This window comes from Erythrolamprus reginae, chromosome Z, assembly GCF_031021105.1.
Source record: "Erythrolamprus reginae isolate rEryReg1 chromosome Z, rEryReg1.hap1, whole genome shotgun sequence".
Lineage (NCBI taxonomy): Eukaryota > Metazoa > Chordata > Lepidosauria > Squamata > Dipsadidae > Erythrolamprus > Erythrolamprus reginae.
This window is the reverse complement of record NC_091963.1, coordinates 14,662,366-14,680,417: the sequence shown is the minus strand read 5'-3', so window position 1 is coordinate 14,680,417 and position 18,052 is coordinate 14,662,366. Positions and strand designations below refer to the sequence as shown.

The 18,052-nt window shown below is 38.8% G+C and overlaps 1 protein-coding gene across 3 annotated transcripts in view; it reads right to left on the bottom strand.

Moving 5' to 3' along the window:
- WDR37 (WD repeat domain 37) overlaps window positions 1–18,052 on the bottom strand; it is a 65,805-nt gene that overhangs the window by 28,779 nt on the left and 18,974 nt on the right. For all 3 annotated transcript variants that reach the window (XM_070730135.1, XM_070730137.1, XM_070730138.1), the window contains 6 exons: window positions 11,082–11,217; window positions 10,772–10,843; window positions 10,000–10,044; window positions 9,518–9,594; window positions 8,000–8,237; window positions 5,574–5,715 (listed from right to left, as the gene is read on the bottom strand). In XM_070730135.1, the coding sequence (XP_070586236.1) occupies window positions 5,574–5,715; window positions 8,000–8,237; window positions 9,518–9,594; window positions 10,000–10,044; window positions 10,772–10,843; window positions 11,082–11,217 (710 nt within the window). The remainder of the gene's footprint in view (window positions 1–5,573; window positions 5,716–7,999; window positions 8,238–9,517; window positions 9,595–9,999; window positions 10,045–10,771; window positions 10,844–11,081; window positions 11,218–18,052) is intronic.

Below are 18,052 nucleotides of genomic sequence, written 5' to 3'. Positions count from 1 at the left end.
ATTTTAGTATCTGTAGAAGTACAGTGATCCCTCGATTTTCGCGATCTTGTTCTTCGCGAAACGCTATATCGCGATTTTTCCCACCCGATGACGTCACTCTCTTCCTTCCTTTGTCATCTTTCTTTCTCTCTCTCTTTCTCTATCTTGCTTCTTCCTCTCTTACACTCTCTTCCTCCCTCTCTCATCTCTTTCTTTCCTTCTCTCTCTTTCTCTATCTCTCCCCCTCTTGCTGGCGGGCGGCGGGCGGGCGGGCGGGCGGGCGAGCGAGCGAGCGGGGGCATCAGCGAGGAAGACCCAGGGAAGGTTCCTTCGGGCGCCCAGCAACTGATCTGCTCGGCAGCGTGGTAGCAGCGAGGAGCCGAATCGCGGTTTCCCCTTTGCGTGGGCGGCGGGGAAACCCCGATCTTCGTCTGCTCGCTGCTGCTGCGGCCGCCCAGCAGCTGATCTGCTCGGCAGCACGGTAGCAGCGAGGAGCCGAATCGGGGTTTCCCCTTTGCGTGGGCGGCGGGGAAACTCCGATCTTCGTCTGCTCGCTGCTTCTGCGCTACCGAGCAGATCAGCTGCTGGGCGGCCGCAGCAGCAGCGAGCAGACGAAGATCGGGATTTCCCCGCCGCCCACGCAAAGGGGAAACCCCGATCTTCGTCTGCTCGCTGCTGCTGCGCTACCGAGCAGATCAGCTGCTGGCCGGCCGAAGGAACCTTCCCTGGGTCTTCCCCGCCGCCCACGCAAACTCCACCATCTGCGCATGCGCGGCCATGAAAAAAAGGGCACGCATGCGCAGATGGTGTTTTTACTTCCGCAACCCTACATCGCGAAAAATCAATTATCGCGAGGGGTCTTGGAACGGAACCCTCGCGATAATCGAGGGATCACTGTATAATCTGAAATATAATAGTGTCCTATTTTAGTACTAAGATAAGGCAGCTAAGTTAAACCCGGACCTATGTTTGGAGTAGATCTATTTAAATAATTGGGAGGAGAGAATAACTACATTCAACTATTTTCTGGCATTAATATACTGCCATTATGTACATTTCTCCAATTCTTTACTATTTCTATGGGTCAGACACGCATGCATAGAAATACACAGTAAAGTGTACATCATCAATGCTATTTAATGGGAGGCAAATTGCTCAAAGGCAGAGGCAGATTTTCCCCCTTTGTTTTTCTCCCCCAAAACTAATATGATACGATATAAAGATGAAAGATTCTTAATCTTTTTGACAGAAAAATGATTTAAATATTGAAGTATTAATTATATTAATTAATATAATTGGTATCAAGTATTTTATTTACAAAAGCAAATGTATTTATTTTATTTATTCAATTTTTTATGCCGCCCTTCTCCTTAGACTCAGGGCGGCTTACAACATGTTAGCAATAGCACTTTTTAACAAAGCCAGCATATTGCCCCCACAAACTGTTAAGATATACAGAGGCAAACAGGTAAACAAATGCCTATGAATCAGAATAAATAATAATACAGTGATACCTCATCTTACAAACGCCTCATCATACAAACTTTTCGAGATACAAACCCAGGGTTTAAGATTTTTTTGCCTCTTCTTACAAACTATTTTCACCTTACAAACCCACTGCGGCCGCTGGGATGCCCCGCCTCCGGACTTCCGTTGCCAGCGAAGCACCCACTTTTGCGCTGCTGGGATTCCACTGAGGCTCCCCTCCATGGGAAACCCCACCTCCGGACTTCCGTGTTTTTGTAATGCTGCAGGGGAATCCCAGCAGGGAAATCCCAGCAATGCAAAAACGGGTGCTTCGCTAGCAACAGAAGTCCGGAGATGGGGTTTCCCAGCGAGGGGAGCCTCAGTGAAATCGCAGCATCGCAAAAACACAGAGGTCCAGAGGTGGGGTTTCGAGGCAAAAGGGGTAAATTTTGGGCTTGAACGCATTAATCGCTTTTCCATTGATTCCTATGGGAAACATTGTTTCGTCTTACAAACTTTTCACCTTAAGAACCTCGTCCCGGAACCAATTAAGTTTGTAAGACAAGGTATCACTGTATATCAAAATAGATGATAAAAAGTGTTATGACGGGCTTCACGTTACGAGCCCCAATTAAGTCAGGAATGTGAATTCAAACACACACGCTGTTGCAGAGTAAACAAAAAAGCCTTTATCCAAAATAATGCTGTGCACACGCCCTTTAAACTAAGCAAATTAGCTCACACAGTTAACAGTCCTTGAAAGCTGTGAAAGACAAAAACAAAGAGCAGATAAGAGCAGCTGTGAGAGCGTCACAGCCAAACCACAAGATTTACTTAGCTGTGAAATATCCCAAAAAGTCTGTGAAAGTCCAGGAACAAAGCAAACACGACGTATCCTTCTCCAAACGGATAAACTCCCACATGCGCTCTCTGCAACACTGGTAATTTATCAGCAACCCCATTAGCCTAATTGCCTCAGCCACAGGTGTTCTCCCTTATCTCCGAAGATACCTGCGCAGTTGGTCCCTTTTAGCCATGAGCCTGCGCATTCTGGCATCTATCCACTGATCATCCTCCGAGTCTGATGACCCACTAACGGGGTCATTAACTAATGGGTTGGCTGCATCCATCTCTCTATCTGATTCTTCTTCTCCCCAGCATCTGACTTTGGCAATGAATCCTCACTTTCAGAAGCTGATGGCAGTAAGACAAGTCTCTAGGAACCTGAGGACTCTCCTAAACCAACATCCAAATTCCCCGTTGCAGGAGCTGGCCCAGAGTCAACCACAACAAAAAATATTACTGAATAACGAAGCTCCATATGCAGAAAAGATTGTTGAAACAGTCATAAGCAGCATATACCATGATAAAACGCCGAGGGTGGCATATCAATCAATCAATCAAACAAACAAACCAATACACAAAGCAATATTTAATCCAGATTCCTATTTAATTCCATCCCCATTTCTCTCTGTTTTATTTGCTGATCAAAGTCTAATAAAATTGATCTGTATGCAAACATGGTATTTTAAGAGGAAATAACTAAGAATGTATTCAACCTTTCATGATTGAACTGCATGTAATTTACTTTTCTTCAGCATTTATTAAAGCTTTAATTAGAGCACAAATCAGGAATAATAATAATAATAATAATAATAATAATAATAATAATAATTTATTAGATTTGTATGCCGCCCCTCTCCACAGACTCGGGGTGGCTCACAACAATAATAATAACAATGTGACAGTGTAGCAAATCTAATATTTAAAAGAAAGCATCTGAAAACCCATCATTAAAAAACCATACAACACAAGCACACCATACATAAAACTATATAAGTCTGAGGGAGATGTCTCAATTCCCCCATGCCTCGCGATATAGGTGGGTCTTAAGCAATTTACAAAAGACAAGGAGGGTGGGGGCAGTTCTGATCTCTGGGGGGAGTTGATCCCAGAGGGCCGGGGCCGCCACAGAGATGGCTCTTCCCCTGGGGCCCACCAGACGACATTGTTTAGTCGACAGGACCCGGAGAAGGCCAACTCTGTGGGACCTTATCGGCCGCTGGGATTCATGTGGCAGAAGACGGTCCGGGAGGTAATCTGGTCCAATGCCATGTAGGGCTTAAAGTTAGACTACTTATATTTATCATGTAAAATTCATATGGAAAACTTTTCCTATATCAATAGCTACCGTATTTTTCGCTCCATAAGACACAGTTTTTTTCCTCCCAAAGTAGGATGAAAAATCAGCCTCGTCTTATGGAGCGAAGATGCAGGCAGGGAGGGGGGGGAGGCTGCAAAGTCGGAAGCGCCATCCCGCCGGCTGGCTGGCTAGCTGCTGCCTGGCCCCCTCCCTCCCGGAGGAGGGTCTCCCTCCTCACCACCAGCGGCGCTCCCCCCGCCAGCCAGCCAGCCAAGCCCTGCCCGCCGGAACCGGCTCCTCGCTCTCCACCTGCCACCCGCCGCGTTTGCAGGAGGTGGGGAGGGTCGGGCGGCCCGCCAAGGCCAGGAGGGACGCCGCTGCCCCCCCTTCCCTCTCTCCGCCCGCCGCTGCGCCGAGAGGAAATGCCGACAAAGGCTTTTCTCAGCGGAGGCCGGCGAAGGCGATATTCAATGCCCTGCCCGCCTCACCTTTGCCGAGAGCTCTCAGCAAGGGGGTTGTAGGAGAGGCGGGGCCGGCGGCAAAGGTGATATTCAATGTCGGGGGCGCACGGGCGGTTGCACGCACTCCCTATCTCCCTGCTAGCCCACTCGGAATATTCAAAATAAGAAAAGCCTTTGCCGGTTAAGGTTTTTCTTATTTTGAATATTCCGAGTGGGCTAGCAGGGAGATAGGGAGCGCGTGCAACCGCCCGTGCGCCCCCGACATTGAATATCACCTTTGCCGCCGGCCCCGCCTCTCCTACAACCCCCTTGCTGAGAGCTCTCGGCAAAGGTGAGGCGGGCAGGGCGTGCGCGCGTCACCGCTGAGAAGAACGGAGAGAGAACGAGAGTGAGTGAGAGCAACAGACAGCAAGATAGTGAGAAAGAGAGAGTGAGAGAAAGGGGGGAGAGAGAGAGAAAGAGAGGGGGAGAGAGAGAAAGAGAGGGAGAGGGAGAAAGAGAGTGGGAGAGGGGGGAGAGCTAGCAAGAGAGGGAGAGAGAGAGAGAGGGAAAGGGGGGAGAGAAAGAGAGAGGGAGAGGGGGGAGATAGCAAGAGAGGGAGAGAGAGAAAGAGAGAGGGAAAGGGGGGAGAGAAAGAGAGAGGGAGAGGGGGGAGAGATAGCAAGAGGGGGAGAGAGAGAAAGAGAGAGGGAAAGGGGGGAGAGAAAGAGAGAGGGAGAGGGGGGAGAGATAGCAAGAGAGGGAGAGAGAGAAAGAGAGAGGGAAAGGGGGAGAGAAAGAGAGGGAGGGAGAGAGAGGAGATAAATGAAGAGGAGAGAGAGAAAGGAAGAGAAAGAAAGAAAGAGGGATAGAAAGAGAGAGAGATGCTCAGTGAGCCTTTCTTTGAAGTTGCCTTTCTTTCTTTCTTTCTTTCTTTCTTTTTCTCTCTTGCTCTCTTGCTCTTTCATTCTTTTTTCTTTCTCTTTCTTTCTTTCTTTCTCTTGCTTTCTATCCTTCCTTCCCTCCTTCCATTTCTTTCATTCCCCCTCTCTATTTTTATTTCTCTTTCATTTTCTTTCTCTCTTTCTTGCTTTCTTTCTTGCTCTTTTTCTTTCTCTCTTTTACCTTCCCTTCCTCTATTTCTTCTTTTCTTTCTCCTTCCTACCTTCTTCCCTCCCTCCCTCCCTTCAGTCCTTCCTCTCTTACTCTCCCCTTTCATAAGTTTCCTTGCTTCCTTCCTCTGTTCCTGTTCCTTCCCCCTTTCTTTCTTTCTTTCTTTCTTTCTTTCCTTCCTTCCTTCCTTTCCTCCCTCCATTTCTTGCTTTCCTTTTCCTTCCTCCCTTCTTTCCTCCCTCACTCCCTCACTCCCTTCTTTCACTCCTTCCTCTCTTCCTCTCCCCTTTTTGGCTCAAAATATTTTTTTTCTATTTTCCTCCTCTAAAATCTAGGTGCGTCTTATCAGCAGGTGCGTCTTATAGAGCGAAAAATACGGTAAATACAATTCCCCTGTAAAAAGAAAATTCTAGGACAAAGCAGTCACTTACTCTGTATGGCCTTGAAAGACGTTCACAGAGTGAATGGAAGGGTCTCTGAAATCCCACAGACGGAAGGTTGTGTCACGGGATGAAGTTACAACAAGGCGCTGGGTGGGGTGAGTGCAACAGTGTGTAAGTTCTTGGTCATGTCCTAAAACCAGAAAGGAAAAAATTATGGACTTTGACAAGGCTGGACCTCCTCACAAAAATTGGAGATGAAGAACATCAGAGAAACAATTATGCTCCGATGGTTACAAAAATGGTATTGGAAAATCTTATGATTAAAGGTTAAAATTCTGTCCCAATCTTACTTGTTCCCTATTGGAATAATGTGGATTGAATTCCACATTTCATCTAAATACAGACATTTTAAAAATGTAAGGGAACAACCTTATGCTACTCTTGCACTGACGTCTCTCATGGACATGATGGATATTCTGTAAAACAGATATTGAGTACCTATATAAAAATTGCTTCTTGCATGCTTTCAGAAACATATAATGCAGCCTGCTATCTATAGATATCACATATCTATGATAATCACAAAAGCATTTTTGCATATTAGACCAGCTACCAATTTGCCTCTATAACAAGAAATTTTCAGACACTAATATTAAACACGTTTCCAGTGCTATGCAGTTTAATTTAGGGCTGGTAAAATTACTGCTTATAAAGTTATAGTTAAATATAGTGACATATAACTAATAGCAAGTCTACTATAAAGTACAGCAATTAGTCTTTCTTTTATTTTAGGATTATAGAATCACATTGCAATGTCTGTGTTATCAGTTAATTCATTTTTCTTTCGGGATCTCCAGTTGCAATCATATGATCTACCAATAAACTATCATAAAATGATAAACTTGTCACTAGCAGAAACACAAGGAATAGTTTAGGGTTAAAGCTATGATTATGAAGCCTTCAAATATCTTAAGGTGCATATGCATTTTTTTCTCCAGGTGTCTAGATTTTTCCAACTAGGCTAACTCATTTTTATGGCATAAAAATGGTAGTACAGTCTCCATCTATTTGGGGCAGGGTGCTGGAAAGCAGGAATATTTGGCTCTAGAAAAGGTTAATTTGCTTTTTTTTTTCCCCAAAAAAGAAATTACAGTTCCCAGCCCCTAAAATGAAAGAAGTTCTGTTCTGCAAGTTGCATTAATACCTTATCTAGGACATACCTCAACATTTAAGTGTAATTGGTAGACTGAAAGGTTACCAATCTCTGTTCTAGATGATAGAGTTGAACTTCCAGCAACTGAGGAAACAAAGATCCTGGAAATTATAATTTAGGCACATCATTTTTTCCATTCCTGGTTTAAGAAAGCTTCCTACAGAAGAATACTTGAAAACCATACAATCTGAACAAGAAAACTACCTAGATAACTCTCTACTTCAAGGAGCATAAACAATCCTAAAAACTCCATCCCATCACCAATCCTCAGAAAACCAATTGCTAAAATAGATATTACTAAAACTTGCTAAAAACATTTTTGAAACTGCTTGATTTGGAACATGTATCGAAAACATTCAACTTCTCTGCAAACAAAAGTGTTGGCATCAACTGTACTTCATTAATACAACAATAAGTATATAAAATTAATACAACAATAAGTATAAAGTGAGCTGAAATTTCACTGTATTCTTTTGCTGAGCTAAATTTTAGCAAGGACAATTATCCAGAATCTTTTCTTAATCAGGGAGATATTTTTGCACTTTTACATCTAGTGAAGAGAAAAATTAGATTGCTCCCTGTAATGATAAAGCCAGAGTGCATTAAGATTATGTAGCAACTACAGAGGGATATGATTATACAAAATTAATGGATTTTTTTATTCCTGCTTTGTAAGAAAAATCCATTCAAAAATTTAAATAAATTTACAATACATATAAATAAAACAGTGAAGTTACCATTGCTATTTCATATAGCCTCATATAATAACATAGGTACAGAGAGCGAGACAGAAAGAAAGAGAGAGAGAGTTTATATTCTTAGGGTTTCTAGGTGGAGGTTCATACAAGTGACAACCAGATCTGACCCTGCTTAGCTTCCCATCTGCAACAAAAGACAGCCCAATGCTACCACCTGCTGAGGCTATAAAAGGGAAGTTATTAAAACTTGAAGAAAAGAAATACCTAATAAATATGTAAAGCCTTGAAAATGTAGTACAGTATTTTTCTCTTTGAAGTTTTCTTGTTCAGCTTATATGGTTTCCCAAGTATCCAATATAAGAAGAATGACTGATTTCAAAGAAGCAGTGAAGTGACAATAACATCTTGGAAGTTCACAACTGTTATAAATGTGGGATTCAGTCTTCCTTGCTCTCAAGGAAAAGTTTCATTACAGAAAAGTAGAGGCCCAATAACCAACAACCAGACAATAAGTGGGTGAAATGGAGATATGGAGATAAAATCCCCCCACCCTAAGAAGATACCTGTCAGAGAGTGCACAAGTTCAGATGTCTCTACATCATACAAGTTGGCTGTTCTGTCCCATGAAGCGGTCACTGCTTGCTTCCCTCCAACCAGCCAATCAGCTGCTATGACCACACCCTGATGGCTTTTCAGGGAAGTCAAAGGAACTCGAATGGTGGGACAATCACTTGAGGCATCTCCATCTCCATCAGGTTCATCTTTATCAGAGAACTCAACTTCATCTTCACCGGACATTTGCTGTTAAATTTTGAAAATATTCAATTTGCATGAAACTTGCCATATTAAACGGGTTGGTCCAATTAATTATTGACATCAAAAATATCTCTGGAAAACACAAAAGTCTCTAAAGAGAAAAAGAAGAGCTTAAACTGCCTAGGGATAATATGAGACAAAGAAAAAGAAACTGTGAAAGACTCTAAAGAGATGTAAATTCAATATAGAATAGGGTGTGTAAGTACTTGGTGAACAAAAAACACATAAAGGAATGTTTATTGGATAAAGTTTTCAAACAAAATGCTAATTCATGTACCTATTATTTGCTATCAAGGAGCTATTCTTCATATTCTAAACTACAGTAGTCCCTCGCTATACCGCGCTTCACTTACTGCGGCTTCACTTCATCGCGGGTTTCTGAGGAAGTCGATCGGCAGATTTAAACAGCCCGCCGAACTCGATCGGCAGGTTTTTTTTAAAAAAAATAAATCTAAAATTGTAAATACTGTATTTAAAAACTGTATCTAAAATAAATACTGTGTGGGAAGGGTTTATAAACACTTAAAACAATGAAAACTTACCAAACAATTACAATATAAATACTTAAATAAGTACTATCAGTCGATAAATTCCCCATCGCGGATTTCACCTATCGCGGCCAGGTCTGGAACGTAACACCAGCGATAGGTGAGGGACTACTGTATTTTGGTCCTTTGGTACATGAGAAGTACCTGGATGAAAACACTAGTTTTCTAAATAATCCCAAGGAGATTTCCTTTAAAACATTTATAAAGCTTTGATTATTTTACAAACCACCCTATATTCATGCTATACATTTGAATAGTAATTGGCAAATATAGCAGTGTTTCAAGGAAATTGATGGGGTCAGATCTCCCAAGAAACAATATAATTGCTGTAAATAGTAAAAGTGTGATCTCATAATTTTATTAAGTGTCACATATTAGTTAGTTTTCACTGATGCTAGGTTAGTCATGATTTCAGATATTTATGGCTCGTATGTTGCCAGACACTATTTGTTAAATAAGGTATTCAACAATACACCATTGATATAAATTAGAGGTGTCAAACTCGCAATTTTATATTCTCTTAATGGAACATATGATTTTTCCCCCTTCACTAAATCAGGGGTGGCCATGACCAGCACATGATGCATCCAGTGAGTTGACACCCTCTGATATAAAATAAATGGGGGTGGAAGGCATTTTCTCCAATACTAGTTTCCATCTACAGAGATAAACACTACTTTAAGAACTCTAAAAGTCATATTAGAAATCAAAACTTACATTGCAGTCTGTGGTAGGTTGAGGAGTGGGCAACTGAACCATATATCTCCAAATATGAGCTGTCTGATCTCCTGAAGCTATAGAACAAAATTAACACTGTGAACGGCTATTTTGATTTTAATTCTCCAAAGCAGGAGAGGGGTGGAAACAAGAAATATGTATAAGTGATCTTTCCTCTTTCTTAATTGCTTTCTTTTCTAATATACTGTATAAGCCCTCTTAAATTATTACAATGTACACACAGCCTAGTCTTTAAAGCCATCCTGCAGGCTTTTCCCATCTGGAAATATAAATATTGAGTAGAAAGAAATAACTTGTCCTCCTCTCGTTCACTGAAAGAACCTTGAATAGATTTTCCACAATACCAATATCCCAGGTGCACTATAAGCCTATTTCCAATAAATCTGAAACAAATTAGGAGGTACTTTTTTTCTCAAGCATTGAGTGAACATAATTTGGCAGCATAAACACCATTTACATACCTGTAAGAGACACCTGTTCTGTTGGATGAAACTTTATGGAATTTACTGCATAAAAGAAAAAATCCCAAACATGTTAGAAGAACAAATTTAGAAGAATATCTAATTTTCCAGTTTGAACTTCATCTCTCTACTTATTCTATTATACAAGAAAAGCTAGGTTTAAAGAAAATTAAGAATAAGGGAATTGGATAAGGGAATTTATAGTATCAAAATGGAAACATAACAACTGAGAGAAAAACCGAGTTCATGTGGCATCAATGAACAAAATCTCTCAACAGAAGGAATAGGGAATGATTCCATGCATAAGAACATTAGACAAGAAGTTGCTGTGGGATTGGGCACTTTAAGGAATCGTTGTTGCGGTAGATATCAATCAATAAGTTTTTACATATATTTTAAAAATTATTATTTTTCCTTCTGTTTGGGACAATAAGATTTTTTACATGAATATTTAAAAAATTGGTATTCCTTTCAGTCTGAAATAATACATGACAAAATTTTACTATCTAGCTTTGTAATGTGATGAAGATTTTTTTTAAAGACAAAATTTATCTTCTTAATAACTCTCACATCCAAAAGATAGCAAACTAATTATTTTTCATGCTTACTAAAACAGTACACCCAAAGGGTGCAAAGAATGGATAAGGCCAAAAAAGTTATTAAATTCTCCACCAAATTCCAAGAGTCAAATTCACTTACTCAATACATATGCCAATTATAACAGATAATTTTCCCTCATGATTCTCATTCACCAATAGTTATATATTCTTACCTGATCCAGCATGTCCAATATATTTGACAAGACACTTTCCTGTCTCTATGCTCCACAGCAAAGCAGTATGATCTGTGAGAATTTTAAAAAAGAATTGAGGAATTAAAATGATGGATGGATGGATAGATGCATGGATGGGGATAGATAGATAGATAGATAGATAGATAGATAGATAGATAGATAGATAGATAGATAGATAGATAGATAGATAGATAATCTGGGAATGAAACCTAGACTATAATCTGTTCTAATCTAATCATTAGAAATACAAAATACAATCTGTGGCTGAAACAATAGATAAGATTATTACCAGCTGATGCTGTCCCAAGCACCACAGGTTGAGTTTTTGTGACACTGACATCCCAAATGCCATCTCGATGACCAATATACTCTTTCACTAGCTGACATATTGCTCTGGATGTTGTTGTTTTGAAACTGGAGACTATCTAAGGAGACAAAAGGCAGGTATCTGATAGGTAGAGAAATTACCCCCAAACTCTTGCAACACACAACATAAGAACTATTGAAGCACTGCACTGTAGCCAAATCAACGGATGCATAAGCTTTAGCATATTCTCTGGTGCCAAATTTGTCCTGAATGAAGCTAGGATGCTGCTCTATATAGATACAACAGACGAATTTGGCCAGATTGAATCTTTTTAGGATATCATAAAAGCATACAACTCTTCCGATATTTTTTCATATCTTATGATAATACGAATGGGTATAATCTGCAGAACACTTCTCTTTTTCTTCTATAATATGTTGTATGCACCATACAAGCCAACTTATTAAACAGAGCTAGCTCAAAGGGGTTAGGAGGGAAGAATGAAAAAGATGCGTAAAAATTCAAAGCTCAGAGCCATATGAAGTGGTATTCATATTAACTTGGAAGTTCAGACCAATTCCTTTTGTATGACAGTGAAATGTTCCTTTCAAGGAGCAGTACAGAAATAATATAATCAAAATTTTAAAATAATAAAAAACATGAAAGCAAGAATGACTTATTTTGCTATCTTTAGAGAAATAAATGTAACAGGTGGATAGAAGACAACACTCTCAACTGCTATATTTTTTAAAAGAACAACATGGTCAAGCAAGCAGCGGTTCACACTCTTAAGTGACACAGCCTGTGTGCAAGGTTTAGCAGTGCAAATATATCAGTTTACTGGATTAAGTGCTAGTTCATTGGACTGGAAGAAGTAAATCAGTAATACTTGCTGGCTGGAGAAAACTAGGCTAATATGAGCTATACTAATGTGACCATCTGAAGTATCTTTGTGCAATAATTGCATTGTCTTTGATGGGTAGAAAGAGGGTTCCATGAGTGATGCAGTAGCATAAAAAGCAGGAATGAAGAATCCCCCAATCAGTAGGACCTAAAACAAGGTCTCACCCTCAGATTCCTCAAGAGTTCACAAGAGTCCTACTCTGCCTTATCAAAATTTTGATAATGTTTCTTGAGAAAGATAAGAGTTCAGTACACCCTGCAACAGGTATAGCCACGTCTGGAGGACATGAAAGAGTTTCTCATTTCAGCCACTCAAAAAAAGGTGCAAAGTAGTCAAAGCCTTTTTCTATCCACAACGGAGTGGAGAAAACTAGTTCTATCCTTGGTCTTTCAATGCCGGTCTTTCTTTGTCTTTGCATTTTAACATCAGTTTTATTCCATACAAAATATTTTCTTCTTTTTGACCCTGACATGTAATATTCTCCAGTCCAGATAAGCAGACTGGGACTACAGCTAACCTTTATATCAGATATACATCTTCATCATTCAGTGTTTTGACAGAAATCATATAAGAACTTTGCTATGTCATTTACATGATTTATACTAAAATCTGCAGCATCTCAACCACATTTACTCAAGCTGCTGGACCAAATACTGGATCACCTGCAATCCAGTCCTGTACTATCTGTAGGTGCTCTCTATATAAAATATTTGGACATATTTATGTAGGCATCAACAAATCAGTGCGGAAATTGTTGCTTATGCTATAGTTGGGAAGAATGGTTAGATGAGGGTAATCAGTGAAGACTTGCTGGACAGGGAGCATAGATTGCTTTCCAGGATGGCAAAAAGCTGTGTTAATTATGAAATATGAAATAATGTGCCCTCTGAAAATCCATGCCACAACATCTGTGCTGAATTGTATCACTATCCCCATTGTATCATATCTTGGCTCATCCATTCAAAGTTCTGGAAGATAAATATATTTCCATTCACTCAAAATTTATGATAAATTTTGCTATCATACAATGTTACAGTTAATATAAAAATGAGAAGGGGGGAAGGAGGGATCCAATTGATTTCTTCAACACTAAACTGTCCTGTCTTCCCAAGGCCATTGTCAAACTTTCATACTAGCTTTATGCCATTTGAGCATAAAGTCTATAGTGTGAAATCTAGGGAAACTTCTTGAGACTTTTAGCCAAGCATTGGAGTAAGGGGATAATATAAAAACCAATGGGTCATAACTCATTTTCATTGTACTGATTTTAATGGCTTTATGTTAAGTATCAATAACTGAGGTAAACTGAGGTATGTGACTGTCTAATATGACAAAATATTCATGTAATTGTGAAATATAAAATTCCAAGAGTATTTCAATAGCAGTGAAAGATTACAATTGGATACCTTTGCCACAGCAAATGATTAGGTATGTACTGTAGGCAATTTTTATTGTAAAAATTCTAAAATCAGTCTAGAAATTAAAATCAACTACACTGTTTATTTTAAAAAAATAAAAGCTCATTAAACCAAAATTATATTAAATTAATAATTAAATTTTAAAAGGTCTTATTATCTGATCATCAAACAGCAAAACATCTATCAAATTTTGTTATTGAAAATATTCTTAGGAATGTTCAGTGCTTAAAAATAAAAATAAGGCATCTTATGTTCAATTAAAATTTCAGAAGGAAAAAATAAATAAATTTAAGGACTAGAAAAAGCTGTAACAATATAATTTTCAGCTTTTACCTCTTTATTTATCTTTACAGTAATGAAATGAGACCTTGATGGAACTATAATTTAGTTGTTAATGAGAAGAATTGTTTCCAAGCCAGTATAAGCAATAATTACTACAGATGCATTGCAAAAGGAACAGGTTAATTCTTGCAGAACTAGGAAGGGATTAGTATTTGAACCATAGTGTAGCATTAAGCATAAAACTGTCAAGGCAGTATTAAAATTCAATTGAAATTTAATACACATCTTCAAACAAAATGGAGTTATGTAAGAGTAGTGGAACAGTAGAATATATTATCACAACAGTTCTCACATACCTTATCAGTCTTAATAAGACATGGTGAGGAATAAAATGAATTACCAAACTGTTTTAGTTTCCTCAGAAAATCTTTTGTACCTCTGTAATTGACTGGTTTAATTTTCAGGGACCACAGTGTTTTCCCTGAGGTTCTCTTGAAATATTATCTTTAATGCCATTTCATATTTTGAGTTTCCTTTTGCCTTTAAAACTATAATGGAAGTGTCCTTTCATATATCACAAACAGCAACAAGACAGCATCAAAACTTTCCGGTCTACTACAAAATGTGAATAAAAGGGCCAGCCACGACCCCAGTACAATGGTCACCAAGTTATGTTCAGCAAGCCAAGCCAGGGAATCATGCTAATATGCACACTAAACCATTACTATTAAAATTTCCATTTAAATTATTTCTCTCCTTTGAAAAATGTGACTTATAAAATATAAGTGTTCCTAAGGAAGCCTAATCACATGATAGTAAGGTCAAAGAGATGTTGTCCTACAGTTACACATTCTGTTGACTAACCTCAAAAGAATAAACATATTCTAAGAGCAGTACATATGCTACTGTACACAGCAAAAGACAAAACAAGACTGTTTCCTTGCTATCAAATGAGAGAGTTCCTTCTTCAAATGCTCAAAGTTTTCAAATGCAAATCCACCATACTTTCTAATAACCATCCTGCTCACCATTTCAGTCTGGCAAGTTAATGCAAGAGGAATTTCTACTGTAGATTCCTATAACAATTACTTGGGCTTTCATCAATGATTCATGTGTATTTTGATCACAACCATAAGACCCGGTGCTTAAAGGAAGACAAATTTATAGTCCCAAAATGTCAAAAATCTCATTCAAGGAACTTGCAAGAAGAAAAGCAGGCAACCTCTTGGTAACTGAAGGTTGGACTTTTTCATTTTTATTATTTATTTTTAGATAGTGAAATCCCCAAGAGCAGTGATCTTCAAAGACTTGGGGACTTCAACTCCCAGAATTCTCCAGCCACTGCTCAAAAGCATAAGTCAGCATGGTTGAAGCCAATGTTCTCAGGTTTTCTTGTTAATTTTCAAATATATTTCTTGTTTCATTTTTTTTAGTTTAAAGAAATGTGCATATTTATGAGATATTTAACTCTGGGATTCAGCAGGAAGATTTGGGGATCACAGAAAATAGTGTGTTCAGAAATTACATTTAACCAACCTTTACAGATGCCAATCAGTTTTAAATACAGTTTGCCATGCTGTGTTCCAGGGAAGGAATTATTGTTCCTGCAAACCTCACAAAGCACCTATAATTAATTATGCAATTCTTAGATTCCCAGCCCACACATTTTATTCTTATGTTTTGTGAATTTGGTTAATGTGGATGATTTTATCATTATTAATCTTGCAGCAATCAACAAATGCTACTATTACTACAAAGCATTATATTAAACATTTTCACCATACTACAGCAAAAGATTGTTGAAATAATTTTATTTCTGAAACCTTAAAGAAAGCTCATCCTCTTTTATGAACAGTTCAGATGATTTATAGATTTATATTATCATTATTAAAGAAATAGACTGAGAGGACCACAAAGGTCATAATGGAAACTCTTTGCCACCATCAAAGCTTGTAATACAGATAAGGCCATTGGCGGCAAAAAAAATGTGAAAATTTCTTCACCAAAGAACTACAATATGTACAGGCACTGCATTATCTTTATTTAAGCACCCAGATAGCAAGATATATAATGTATATGCAGTAGTACCTCTACTTAAGAATGCCTCTACTTAAGAACTTTTCTAGATAAGAACCAGGTGTTCACGATTTTTTTGCTTCTTCTTAAGAACCATTTTCTACTTAAGAACCCGAGCCTGGAAAAATTTCCCAGGAAATTTGAGAGCAGCACGAAGGCCTGGCCAGTTTCCTGCCATTCCCCCTGGGTTTCTCTCTCTGGCGCAGTGTACCAGAGGCAGCTTGCGCCGGGTGTATGGGAGGCTCGTGTTCCTCCTCACCGCCTCAGAGTCCCTTTTTTTTTTTAAGCCTTAAAGTTTTGGATTTTTTAAAATTCCCCTCACCTCACCTTCTTCCTTCGGCAGCGACTATCCTCCTCTTCTTCCTCCTCCTCCTCCCACCCAAATTCCAAACTTTTATTTCTTTCCTAATGGGTTTGCACGCATTATTTGCTTTTACATTGATTCCTATGGGAAAAATTGCTTCTACTTAAGAACGTTTCTACTTAAGAACCTGGTCACGGAACAAATTAAGTTCTTAAGTAGAGGTACCACTGTATTTAAAATAAATATATGTTTATTTATCAAACTCCTCCCTGTTCAATTTTAACATGTACTGGGTCTTCCAAGATTTGGGAATCTGCTCAAGACATTCCTTATTATTCCATTCCTACATTAGCTTCTGGTTAAGTCATATTTTTGACTTTTGATAGTACCGCTATTCTGCCTCCATGCAGTTTTATGAAGGGTTATAATTTTATTTATGTTTTCATTATTCACTCATTATTTTTAATCAAGTGTTTTTAACAAAGTACTTTTAAAATCAAAACTGAACTGACATTATAACAAAAAAAAAACCAGATGTAATGTGAAAATACTGTGCCAAGGCATAGACTATGCGTGCCGTAATAAAAACTGTAGCCTACCCAATCTCAGAGATTGATAATGGAAACAGGAAACATTCTGTTAACAACTGATATCTCTACGCAATATTTAAACATGAACAGTAGAAAGTCTTCCAGGTAAAGCACCAATTGATAAATATAATATCCATGAAGAAAAACTGGTTGAAATGAGATTCTGTATGTTCCACCACTCACTACTGTTTAGCTGGGCATGCAAATTGGCACACTGGGAAGCAAAGCAGTTACCCAGGAGTCGCCACCCCATATTTCCCAGCTTCCCACGGTGAATTTGCGAGGTCCACCTGATCTCCCTGGGAAAGAATTTGAGCGCTACATAGCAAGTAAGAAAAGATAGGCATTCAGCACTTGCTTTCAAGGAACAGCAAATTTAGAATACACAATATACATACTTATTTATGATCTAGAAACTGAAGACACTACTTTCTGATAGATTAAAGAAAACATTAATAGAGAAAAAATGCATTTCCATCCTTTAAGTGCATAATGACAGCAATACTGCAAAAAGCCAAAGAATAAAGATGTTTTCTATTAAAAATAACCGATGGGTGCATAATTGTCAGACATAATTTCAATTTTTGTAAAAAAAGAAAAGAAAAGAAACAAAGAAATGACTTGCAGGAAATGTGTGTTTAAACTTTGTATATTAGCTTTTGTATGTTTTACTCTGTTTTTATATTGCAAAGTAGCCAGGAGTAATTTATGTTGAATCTGGCAGCATAATAATGATAGTTAGATGGATAGATGGATGGATGGAGGGAGGGAGGGAGGGAGGGAGGGAGGGAGGGAGAGATTATGCTGCCAGATTCAACATAAATTACTCATATATATATATATGACGGTCCTGGATATTCGGGTTTCTTCCCGTGTAAGATTCAGGTGTTACCCCACTGACTCACCAGGAAGTTTCTACACAGCAGGCAATTGCTGAGCCATCAAACCACACCCAGCCACCAGTATTTATATAGGGAAGGCAGCTCAGGCCTCGCTGTGTTCGCCCTAGAACAAGGACAGAAGCACCAGCCTGAAGATGACAAGTGGGACCTCGTCGAAACATCGCCAGAAATTTCTGAATCCTACAGGGGAAGAAACCCGAATATGCCAAGACCATCATACCTGTACCTGTGAAAATCTACTAATATATATATATATATATGAATAGAAATAGATAGATAGATAGATAGATAGATAGATAGATAGATAGATAGACAGACAGACAGACAGACAGACAGACAGACAGACAGACAGACAGACAGACATTTGATCTAATGAAAACGGAATATTTAATGATACTACAAATTCTGCACCAAAACTACCAGATTAAAAATTGATTAAAATATCCCAAACACCTTCTCCTTGATATATTTTCTCAA